Source organism: Musa acuminata, chromosome BXJ1-1, assembly GCF_036884655.1.
Source record: "Musa acuminata AAA Group cultivar baxijiao chromosome BXJ1-1, Cavendish_Baxijiao_AAA, whole genome shotgun sequence".
Lineage (NCBI taxonomy): Eukaryota > Viridiplantae > Streptophyta > Magnoliopsida > Zingiberales > Musaceae > Musa > Musa acuminata.
The window spans coordinates 3,644,151-3,657,224 of NC_088327.1; the positions used below are offsets into that span (position 1 = coordinate 3,644,151).

Genomic DNA, 13,074 nt, shown 5'->3' on the forward strand with positions numbered 1-13,074 from the left:
AGGCTTCGCATTGGTGGTGGCCGCATTCGTCTCCGGCTGGGGGTTGCTAGTTGTGCCGGCGTTCGACAGAGGCTTCGCATTGGTGGTGGCCGCATTCGTCGCCGGCTGGGGGTTGCTAGTTGTGCCGGCGTTCGACAGAGGCTTCGCATTGGTGGTGGCCGCATTCGTCGCCGGCTGGGGGTTGCTAGTTGTGCCAGCGTTCGACAGAGGCTTCGCATTGGTGGTGGCCGCATTCGTCGCCGGCTGGGGGTTGCTAGTTGTGCCAGCGTTCGACAGAGGCTTCGCAATGGTGGTGGCCGCATTCGTCGCCGGCTGGGGGTTGCTAGTTGTGCCAGCGTTCGACAGAGGCTTCGCAATGGTGGTGGCCGCATTCGTCGCCGGCTGGGGGTTGCTAGTTGTGCCAGCGTTCGACAGAGGCTTCACATCGGTGGTGGCCGCATTAATCGACTGCTGGGGATTGCTGATTGTGCCGATGTTCGACAACGGCTTCGCATTGGTGGCGGCATCACTCATCGACGGCTGCCGGACGGTGGCTTTGCTGAAGCTAGTAGGGGTGGAGGCATCCTCTGCCTCGGGGATGTCACCAACGCCGAAGGAGGGAAAGGAGTCACTCACAATGGGTGGGATAAACGCCTCCGGTGGTGGTATGGTGTCGTTGACGATGGGGACAAAGGGAAAGGATAGTGTGTGGATGATGGTTCTGTTGGGCTGCAAGATCGACGGAGTACCGAGGAAGTGGATAAAGTCCCCGACGCCATCGGCCGCGGAAGAGAGGAGGAGGAGGAGGAGAACGAAGGGGAAAGGGGATGGTGGGCCGAAAGTTCTCATGTCAGGCCTCACCAACCACCCGGGGAGAGGCTTCCAGGACGGCAAGGTGAAGGATGAAGGAAGGAGGAGGAAGGAGTGTTATTTGGGTGATTAGCGTCGGGGGTGGAGAGACTGTGTGGCTCTCCTGGTTTCATGGTAGTTAATATGGTTGGCTTCTTCTCCTTTGGCTATCTTTGTTTCTTTTGTACAGTTAAGCATCTATTTGTCTACAATTAGCAAAAATCAATGGGGGAACACAAAAGAAATGGGTGAATAACGGAAAAAGCACCTGTTTTTACTATATTAGGAAAAGAAATAAATACCATAATTTAATTCAAAAAATAGAATGCTTGTTTAGGGAAGAGTAGTAGTAGGAAGAAAACAAAGGGCTTGATTTTATTTTATTGTTTTTTCTTCCTTATATTTTTATGCTACTTTTACACTATTTTTAGGGGTTCTCTCAATCTTTCATCTCTATCCAAAGAGAAGTAGATCAAAAGGTTGACCATGGCATGATAAGGTGCAATAATTTGATAGGAAAAAGGAACATGCTTGTTTAGGCAAAGAGTGGGAAAAGAATAAGGGCTTGATATTTAATTCTTTTCTTCTAATTTGTACCCTATTTGAAAGGTTTTAGTTGTCCTCTCAATTTTTCATCTCTACCCAAACAGAAGGTCTTCTTCATTCCTCAACTGTTTCCCTTCATTTTTGCCAATTGTGTTTTCATATTATATTTTAGTTTTATGTTTGTTCTTATAATTTTCACCAAGGCAACACCATTTTTTTACTGAGTAAAGGTCTTTGGGCTATTTTAAGTATTCATAAAAAAAATTAAAATTTGAGATTTACTCATATTTTCCAAGACTCAAGGGTTTTATCATGAATTATGACAGAATTTTATTTGGCTTCTAGATGAAAATTAACACACAATACAGATTTTTGCTTATTGACATTAAACCCTATTGTATTAATATCACTTGGAACCAACCCCTGCAAAAAGAAATTTGACTTGGATTCATTAAGGTCAGAATCATGAAAATAACATTTTCTTTGACTTGGATTCATTAAGGTTAGAATCATGAAAATAACATTTTTACTTACAAGGATAATGATGTATATATGAACTAATTATATATTATCCCCTGTAATTAGATACATTTAGTTATTAAAGTGAAATATCTAAGTCCTTTTACCCTAACATCATTAATTTTATCAACAAAAATATGAAAATAAAGTATAAAAAGATAATTTTAATATTTCAATTGATGATGACGAATAATGACGTTGTTAGAGACTACGAGTGATTGTTGTGGATGAGAATAGCGATGAGAAATGAGAACCACTTTACATCTATATCGACGCTGATGTAAATATCGAGAATCGTCACTTGACATCTGCATCGACGACCCTTTCGTCGCTCTACAATTACGTTGATGCCGACGTATATATATAACGATGAAAGAATCGCTCGATAATTACATCGACATAAATACAAAGCAGCCACCACCTCTTTTTGTTGCTTTCCTCATCAACAACAATCATTTATGACCCTCAATGATGTTATCATCCATCATCATCAATTAAAATATTAAAATTATCTTTTTATCATTCATAAAACCGATGATGTTTATTTCACTTTCATATTATAGAGATGTCAATATAATTTTTTAAATTATAAAAACTAAAATATTAAATATAACAAACTATAAGCGGATTAAGTAAGCATTAGATGGAGGAATCATGGAACCTTTGGGATTCATTACTTCCAACCGGGTCTTGTCAATACAGACAGACAACCTGACTTCCTCCCATGAAATTATGCACCTGATTACAACAATAAAATGTTAAATCTACAGGCAATTCAGAAAGACATTAGACAATTTGTGCACGTTTGATAGATTACTAGCACTTTTCAGCACATATAAATTCATATAACCAAGTGAAGAAATGAGTTTATTTTGCAATACCTTAGAATTGGTAAACATATTAATGATGCTAGGATTTATTCCTGGTGAATGTATAGATACAGCTTTGGCAATGCTGGCTAATCTTGTAAACCATAAGAACTATGTACATGTAGTTTCCCATTCTTCCTTCTGTTTTCCTTATTTTGGTGGTGGTGGCTGGGGATGCTAAGAAGCACTCCGACCTTTATCTGCTTCTATAATTTGTTGTGGAGTTGATGAAACAGTTGGCCACTTCGATAAGACAATGTTTCCTGCAAGATCTACTTGATACTGCACCATATTTTCGTTGAACACGATTCCACAGGAGCCCCAAGTATCTGCCTGCATATCAATCCCGAAGTACTCCAGGTGATCTGCTACACTGTTCCCACTTACAGACCTTTTGATGGCCGATAACAGACAATTAAGAGCTTTTAACATAACGAAGAAGTCAAACTAAATCAAAATAGTGGCACTGTTGAAACCTGACCTGCTACACGAAGGGTCTTCACCAGAACCATCACATATCTTCTCAGTAATATACACAAGACTATCTAATCCAAAGTTATGGATCCATACCTGTAAACATTCATAAAAGGGGCAACAAAAGTATAGATATTGCAAAGATGAAATGTCAGTTTCAAAGCAATTGGTAGAAGAAGCACCCAGGTAGTAACAATTGGAAGATGAAATGAACAGTAAATGGAAGTATGAAGTTGTATGCTTATCTCTAAAATGAAGAGTCTATCATGATGGATTCAAGAAGACAGATATCCAATTATGGGGTGCAAAATAATATCCTTGGTTTAATAATTAGTGCAGCGGATCAGATAAGGCTCAGCCCCAATTTAGTTCAAAACTGAACATCAATTGAAATGCATATAAAATATTGTCTACATCAACATCTATGGCAAAAAAAGGTAATTTTAACTCGAATCATTTACCTCTGTTGGAAAGTGATGGTATGTCTTCTTGGGAAAGTAAGAGTAATATGGTGGTAAATGTGGCACAATATCATGCTCATTGGTAACTCGAACTGCATGTGGCAAATGTTTGCTGAAATATGAAGCAAAAACAGCATTGCCAACCCTAGGTTGTCCAAATGTCATAAGTTGAACATTCTGTATTCTGTGATTGACCTAAAAAGAACACACACCTTTAAAGAAACTCATTTACAAGATTATGATAAAAAATGAAACATAAGTTGCGCTGCCAAAAATGCAATCCTCGCAAAACCTAAAATATGCTTGTTTACGAATGACACCAATCCTTGGAAATTATAAAGAATAAATTTTAAGAGAATAATGGAATAAAAAATGCACTAGCAAAACAAGTATAGATCCGGGAACATAAGGACAATACATCCATGAAGAGAAAAATAAGGAAGGAAGACCAAATAATATGCTTCAGTAAATATGGTACCAATACTGCAATGGCAAGATTCAGAAATAGATTATTTTAAATTCATCTATATAACTAGAATTAAGAAAATGACAAGATGGGTCCAGTTACTTCTGAGTGTAAAACAATTAACTCTGTGTGCTCTTTCTGAACTAGAAGCTCAAATTCTATCACATGAAAAGACAATATCATGGATGCCTTGCTATGGTTACAGGGAAAATGCCTTCTGCAACAGAGCTGGTGAAGAGTGTAACAACTTCAACAACACTTGCAGTTGAACAAGCCCAGTTTGGTAAATGTTTATAGGATCATAAGTTTCTCCCTCTACAAGACTTATGATGCGCATGTGTTTATTTATGTATGACCCATGCAAATTTACTCTGTTGAATACATGAATGTGATTTGTTATATATAGATTGAAGACTTTATACCTCCAATGTACATTGACATAAATATTTGGTATCATAAGAAAATGGTTGCTTCTTCTTTGAAATGTTCAGAATTAGTGCCAACCATGTATGCAAATATTAAGGGGTTGTGTCAACTTTGACTTCATCCTTTAATGCATTCTTTCACTTGAATCATCTTGGAACTTCTACATATGGGAGATTTGAATTCAAGCTTGGGAGATAGTCAAAAGTGAAAAATTTTGAATTAATGGAAGATTTTCAAGAATGGAGAATTTGGCCCCATACTTGAGAGAATTTCAAGTACCAAAAATTTAGCTTCAGACTTGAGATATTTTCGAGAATGATAAGTTTGACAACTCACATGGGAGATTTTTAAGAATGAGGAATTTGACCACAAACTTGAAAAAATTTTAAGAATAATAATTTGATCTCAAACTTAAATATTTTCAATAATAGGGAAATTAACCTCACATTTGACAGATTTTGCAATTAGGGAATTTAATCCCAAACTTTGAAGATTAAAAAAAAAAGGGTTAGTCAGCTCCAACAATGAGATATTTTCAAAATTGGATAATCTAACAAAAAGTATGAGAGTTTTCCAACAATGATGAATTTAACCCTAGAATAAAGAGATTTACAAGAATAAGAATTTTGGCCTCAAACTTGGGAATATGGGGAATTTAGCTCCAAACTTGGAAGATTTTCAAATTTGAAGAAATTGATCCCACACTTAATGGATTTTTTCTAAAATAAAATTTTGATCCCAGATGCACACTTGGGATATGTCTGAAAATGAAGAATTGAGGCCCACACTTAGGAGATTTTTCATTTTAGGAAGATGACCATGATCCAGATTCTCAATGGTATTGAACCAAAGACAATTCCAGTTAGATGATGTTCTAGTAGTAGAAATATTGTTTAGAGCAAGGTTCTACATACATACCAAATGAGATGATTTTAAGCTGACTATATACGTAACGAATGATACATATCAGTTTGTCAGTGAACTGTGATGTGGACTGCCCCAATGGGCAATCTGCTCGCAGAACAGGCCCATCCTCGGCATGTTCCCCTTCTTGTCCCCTTTAAAGTTCTATACAGCTAAAAAGAGACTCTTTTAAGCTCTTGTTCCCCTTTAAGGCTCATAATAACACACAATAGGCCCATGCATCCAGTTATTGTAACAAGGAAAAGGAACCTACATGATACTTAGTCAAACAGTAGTTCCTTGTATTCCTAGCATTCCTATTATCTTGAATCTTATGGCGAACTGATGCATGATGATAGTTAATCATAATTTTCGAAGATCTATACATCTTACAGAACATAACAACAATATACTGTTGAGAACCACAGCTCCAGTGTACTATGTCTTCTACAGTTATATTTATCACAGTCCTTGCATGAGGAGCCTCCCACCATGGCTGATTCATGATGATGAAAACAACTGCTACATCAGTAGCACAGTATATGCTAGTAAAAGATGTCATGGAAGCCGTTTCATATTTGGATCACAGAGTTGTACCGCATTGATCTTCAATATTATTACATCGAGGACCCTGATCCCCCACCATGGGACCATGACATTCATTTTGGTGGTAGGACTAAGTTTATGTACAATCATTTATTATGCACAATTGATTATATGACTCTTTAACTTATTTCCATATTACAATGTATTCTTAGATTCCATTATTGATTCCTATATGTTACTTGTTTCAGTGTATATGTTATTTTGTAGATTTGAATCAGTTAAATTATATGAATGTTGACTTTATTAGGTATGAATCTATGAGATATCCATAAAATAGAGTTCTTATGGTTTTCAGACATCTGAAACCCTTAAAAAGGGGGGCTGAGATAAACCGTGTAACGGTGTGGTCGGTGCATACTGGACCCATATCAGTCCAGCCAAGAACTGGTATGGGTCCAGTACCAAAAACCTAAAACCATGGTTTATGCGTTCTTTTTCTTTCTTTTTTGTCTTTCTTTATTTTCCTTTGTTTTGTTTCATTTTTCCCTTCTTTCTTTTCTCTCTTTTTTCATCGTTTCTTTCCCAATAGCCATGCATGAGTGGGACTAAGAAGCCGGAGGCAGTGAGCAATGGAATTTTCATCATGGGATGTTAACCACTTGCCTTTCTACTCAGATGTGATGGCACTTGATGAGGACCATATGACTGAAAAGAGACCCTTTCTGATTCTACACTTGACATGGAAAAAATAATGATCAAGCATCAACCCAAATTTGTTTGGATTGACGATGAACTTGCATTCAACTATAACTGACATATTTCAAACTCGATCAGAAATTTTTTTTTCTTTAAAATAGATTTAGTATTTCAGATGGAGCTTTGGAAAAAATTATAAGTTGTCACACGGCAACATATCCTGTGTTTCTATTTTTCTTTCCTAGATTACTCGAGTAGAAGAAAAAGAAAAATAAAGGTAATGAAGAAAAAGATGGATGAAATCAAAATTTGATTTGATTGAAGATCACATCTCTACAATCAAGTTTCATCGTTCTACAAAGATGAAAAACCATATAAAATGAAATCCTAAGAAACAATGGAAGACCACGTATGCTTAAGAAATCTAAAAGCAATTCACATAGGAGCAAATCTAGTACTGAATATAGAACAACCTATATCCACATTAGAATTGAATATAAGAATAGCCTAAATCCAAAAGAAGTATGCCATAAAAGAACTTGCATGTAAAATCATAAAAGAAAAGTAATGATGTGATACTTACAGTAAGATCAAGTGCACAAAAGGAAGCCATAGCCCCTCCCATTGAATGCCCTGTAACCATGACGGGAATGTCTCCATATAACTCCCTAGCCTTTTGAACAGCACTAATGATCCCAGGGCGTAGTGTTGTATTATGATAAGCAGAATAAAAACCATGGTGCACCTTTAGTCACATAAGGAAGAGTATAAAGAAAAATCAGTGTGCATTTCCAAGTAGACACTTCCAAATTCTTAACTAGCGTTACCTACCATGGCACCAGGCATGTCTGGGTAGTTCAGATCTAGCTGCTTCCAGAAGAGGTCTTGAATCCAATTACGAAGACTATCAAAAAAGAGCTATTCTATTAAAACTCAAGGAACAGAGAAGTAAAATAACACAAACTCAATTACCTTTCAACAATGCTCAGATAGTCTCTAAAAGTTTCAATAGATAACTATAAAAAACTAATGGATCCCAACCTAGGTGAACTCAAGTGTTTAGTTTGTGTGTTTGGATTAGTGGATGTTGGATTTGTTAGGATAAGTTATATATTATCAATAGATAGTCTCAAAAAGTTACAATAGGTAACTATCAATAACTAATGCATCCCAACCTAGGGGAAGTTATGTTTTTAGTTTGTTTGTGTTTAATTTTTTTTTAAGTTTTTATTTATTACTGAATGTTGGGTTTGTTAGGATGAATTCTATATTATCAAATGCTTTATATTTAATAATAAAATAAGATATTAGCTTTAGAAATTTGGATGAATTTAAACTGTTAGAAGATCAAATAAAGTCCTTATCCTACCAAATTTAAGTAGTAGTTGAATACTTTACCTCATGGTACCGTACCATACCGCTCGGTATGAGCGGTACGCACCAGACACATAGAGGACCGATATAGGCGGTACATCAATACACCTTACTGTATCATGTGTCGGTATGCTTGGTATAGCTTAGTATGTACCGTACCAACAAATGATCTGGATACTAGTATGGTACGGTATTCAGAACCATACTTTACCAGTATAAGCAAAGATTTACAAGGCTTATACATGTATTAAATTAACATAAAATTAAAGTGTGCTTTTGCAGTACCACACTACTCTATTCTCATCAATAACCATAAAAAAAATCTCTGAAACATGATACACATTACTAGTATATGAAAAACCAAATATCAGGAATTTGGACAAGAAAACCAAAAAGATTCTCCATCTAAGCTTTGTCCATATTACAGTTTAATGATTTAATTAAGATATTCAAAAACATAGCACATCTCACGATTATAGGCCTTTATCAATTTTGGCACTTGCCTCATGATGTATCTTAGAGCAAGATCATTTCCGTATTCAAGAGTAGCAGTATAATTTTTCTACAATCAGATAAAGAAAACAGAAATAACAGTGGAGATCCTTAACTAGGTATACATAACTAGAAAGTCACTCTACATATGTCTTACCAGAGTTTGTATCAATTCTATAACAAGCATGCCAACTTACAGAGGTACCTAACAAATTCATCCATTTTTGGTCTTAACCATCTTGCAATTATGATAGCAACATTAGTACCTGTTCTCTTGAGTTCCTCTGAATGCGATTACAATAGCATTAAGATCATGAGCAACACCAACAAATGACTGTGTACATAATTCAGTTATATGTATAATTAGACACATGAAACAAAGAGATTATCTATGCACTGGAGTAACAGAAACAAAAATTAGAACGCACCTGTAAACAGTTCTTAACATCAACAATCAGCTCTACGACCTCAAAACCCTGTTTGAATACACCTTAGTTTCTACAACTACCCATGTAAAAATCATATAAAAACTTCAAATGCTGCCTTTTCGTGCTATCGATACATACCTAATCCAATTAAACAAATAAAACAAGGTAAAGAAAAAAATGAATTACAAACCTCTGTCAAATCAGTACATCTAGAGCAAGTCCAGCTAAATAATTCAGTTAGATCTGACATAGACACCTGCAGGAATCATTTACATCTGAAGGTCAAAAAGGGCATGAGAAAAATGTGATTAAACATAACATCAACAAAATTGGAAATAAAAAAGTTCACCGAACAAGATAATGAACAACTCAAGTTAAACAAGAAAAGCCACATCAACAGCATGACCCAAAACTTTAGTTCTTTATGGCCAAGCCATCAGACCACGATGATCTTCTAAGCTAACAAGTATTATTTATCACAAATAGCAATATTACTCATTAAAGAAGTATTGTTGAACAAACTTACAGCAGAAGCATATTCGACAAGTATCTTGGCAAGAGTATGGTTATACACATGACTATTGTCCTCGCTACCGATCCTAAGTTCTGTAATCACAAAAAAACAACAGTCAAAAAGATGTCTCAGCTGCAGTAACTGACATGCAAAATGTTACATCACTCAAAAAGAAGGACAAACAGTATACAAAAGCATAATATTCAGTAATTTGTGTTACAACAAGTAAATGCATCTCAAGTGTAACAGCACCAGGTTAATAGTGAACTTCTAATTTTAAAGGTTTAGCTTGACAGAAAAACGGCCATTGGGGATTTCAGCTGTAAATCTAATGCAGATTGGACGAAGAGAATCTAAATGTCAAAGAATAAGTACCCCATCTAACCTTGTTCTCATGTATAATATTGGATATAAGAGAAGAAGCAGCTATTAAGCAGTGAATTCAACCACTTATGGAAGCCTAAGTAGGTAAAATGCAGTTCTAGAAAAAAAGATTGCTTGCACTAAGGAGCCAAGCACGTATGAAAATTGAAGAATCAAGGTATTTAGAAAAACGATAACATGGAAGTAAATAAGAAAGTAATCACAAAGCAAAGACAGAAAGCAGAAAATCCAACGAAGTTTACAACCATCACTGGAACACTCCAGTTTCATAATAATAAGAATAGTAAATTCATGACTTATTAAAAAAAATCCATAGGTTATCTTTATATTTGCCACCATCACCAAAATATCTTGATGTCAACAATTTGCCTTCTCAAATGACAAACATCGAGACTCATCAGCTTAGATTCATGAGACAAGCAGAAAGCAAACAAGAAATAGTGTGTCAAAAAAAAGAAAAAGGAAGCAAGTTTATCCAGCAAACTAAACCAGAGTAGGGTCTACCCAAGGCCATACACATCTAACACGGTCTTGGCACGCTCCAGTTCCTTCCATGGTATATGCAATTATCAATATGTAAATTTAAATTTACAATCATATTTAATTAACTGAGAAATAAACTAAGCACTGACTTATAAGCTTGCCATTTATGTCATTCTCTTGAAACACTAGACAGTGCATGTCTCTAGCACATAACTGAATCTGAGTAGACATGCAATATCTTTTTACTAGTTGTCTTATATCTATTTAGGGCCTTAACAACCTAAACCTAGATATTTAATATTTTCTAGGTGCTCTCACAATCTAAAATTTTTAAACCTGCGTTATTTTGTATCAACAAATGCACCCAAAATCCCTAGAGACAACTTTAAGCAAAACATTTCACAGTAAGGTATCAAAAACTCTAAAATACAGTATCAAATCTAGCTTAAAAAGCCAAATAAGTAGCCTCAGAAATTTCATACTTGTTTGCAAGGTTTCCAATTTCAGGCATTGGACCTGTGCCAGTCCATAGCTATACTGGTATAGGTCCGTCCATTCCAGCATATACTTGGAACATATGATGGTAATGATTTGGAGGGGAGAAAGAAGTAAAAGAAGAATGAAGAAGAGGAAGGAGGAGGAGATGAAGCAGACATGAGGTCGCTGATGGGAAGTAGGTGTGCCCGCATGACGGGTGATTAATAGGAGATGCTCGCAAGGAGTTGTGAGCCCTAGCACATTGGCAATGGGGCATTCAAAAGAGAGAAAAAAAAAGCAAACAGTGTTAAATAACAAAATGGACTATGATTTTAAGCGGTCTGCGTCCAGGTTGACGATCAGACTGATAAATACTGGCTGAACCATGCTGAGCCAATCAAAACTAAGAACTTTGCTTGTTTGTAACTTTAATCTGACAAACATACAACACTACTCTTTCATTTTGGGAAAATCATCCAACCACTTTGGGGCTCAATTAATAAAGAATTTTATGAATGTTTGTAATTTCATATAATGATGGTACACCATGCAGTCTTGCATGGTCCTACATCATTTGGTATTGCAAACTTTGAATTGTACACCTACAAACTAGACCATCTGCAAAATCTGATTCACATGCCTAGAATAAAAAATTAGACATAAATGAAAGTTTTACTTAAAAACTATCCAAATATGTAATCCTTTAACTGTAGATCAATGAGTCCAGAAAACCCATCGCTATTGAATCTCATCATTAATATGCAACAGTATGAGTATTGAGTGACAGGTTAAGTTAAAAAAGAGATATGACCTGGTGTCGATGGCATTAATAATAAATTTGGTGACCACTAGTGCTTCTGTTTTGTAGAAAAATTAACATCATAAAGAGGTGCCAAATGAACTAATCAAATCAAAGCATGCAACCATGATATCTTCAAATAGATGATCATTGATCTTCAATTATCTAAGAATAGATAGACATAAAATTAATATTAATATTATTATTATTATTATTATTATTATATATATATATATATATATATATATATATATGACTGTCTGACTGAAAAAATATCAGCAGAAGCCAATAAGAACAACATAACACAATCATTTATTGTCAAGGTCAGAGGTAGCTTATATTACAAGACAAATTTATTAGTAAGAAAAAAGAAATAATATGAACATACAAAGAAAGGTACCTTTCGAGTAAGTGGAATTGCATATAGATGGATACTACATTAGTTATAATATCAAACTTAAATAATCTTCAAAACAGTAAATACCTTTTTATACTTATTAGAAACTAATGTACACTAATGTTATGACTCTGGTTAAATCATATAACGCATTTAAGCAAGCAATAATTTTGAAATTTTGTTGTCATTTTTTTTTAGCCATACAGGATAAGGCATCTTAATTGGAGAATCTTGATTATATTTTTTTATTTCATATTTTCATATTTTAGTTATTGTTTTAGCACTATAGGAAAGAATATCCACCTTGTTCACCTGATCCAGTTCCTGAATTAGCCAGATAATAACTTCTTAGATATGAAATCCAGCAACACGAAAAACTAAAGCATCTCATGTTCTCGTAGCTAAAATCAGTAATGTCGGTTCATCTACTCGGTTCCACCAACATAATGCGTCTCACTTCTCTTTAGATGATTCCATCATAAGTTGAATAATGCAATACGGTATCTCATAAAAAACAATCACTCTTCCTCCCTGTATACCCACTCAGCAAATAACGCCTAGCCAATTAGGTCAAGACGAAGCGATTACCTCTCCCTCGACAAGCCGACATCACGCAGACCAAAACCAATACCGCCAGCAAACGCGACCGATCCATTGCCTACCAGAAACATCATCCAAATAGCGAGATACCACTCGAGTATAAGCACGAGAAATTCCCACGTACCGTTCGCATGTATTGCTCTACTCGTACTATCTCAAACTGAGATCAGTGCGCGGGGAGGGTTACCTTCGCCCGACCGAGTTCGTTTTCCGGCAACGGAATCCTCGAATCGCTCGAAAGACACAGCAAAGAAAGGGGGAAGAGCGGATGTAGAGAAAAGAGGGGATCTCAAAGGGCTTCCTCTCGGGATTTGTCGTCGCCTGCGTGGAAGCATCACCATGACCTCCAAATCTCTCTACAGTACGTGAGATGATATTTTGGTACGTTGAAC

General features: G+C 35.9%; 1 protein-coding gene across 2 annotated transcripts; it reads right to left on the reverse strand.

The window, feature by feature from the left end:
• Window positions 1-2,739: 2,739 nt before the first annotated feature.
• Window positions 2,740-13,033, reverse strand: LOC103988699 (lipase). Of its 2 annotated transcripts, XM_009407315.3 has the most exons (11): window positions 12,870-13,031; window positions 12,671-12,740; window positions 9,555-9,634; window positions 9,219-9,284; window positions 9,029-9,076; window positions 8,867-8,934; window positions 7,566-7,638; window positions 7,318-7,479; window positions 3,698-3,892; window positions 3,244-3,332; window positions 2,740-3,153 (listed from the first exon to the last, which is right to left on the reverse strand). In XM_009407315.3, the coding sequence occupies exons 2-11, from the start codon at window positions 12,735-12,737 to the stop codon at window positions 2,940-2,942; spliced, it is 1,062 nt and encodes a 353-aa protein (XP_009405590.2). In that variant the 5' UTR covers window positions 12,738-12,740; window positions 12,870-13,031; the 3' UTR covers window positions 2,740-2,939. The 2 variants fall into 2 exon arrangements, with proteins under 2 accessions (XP_009405590.2, XP_009405597.2); XM_009407322.3 differs by having other exon boundaries at window positions 12,671-13,033.
• Between the last annotated feature and the right edge of the window lie 41 nt (window positions 13,034-13,074).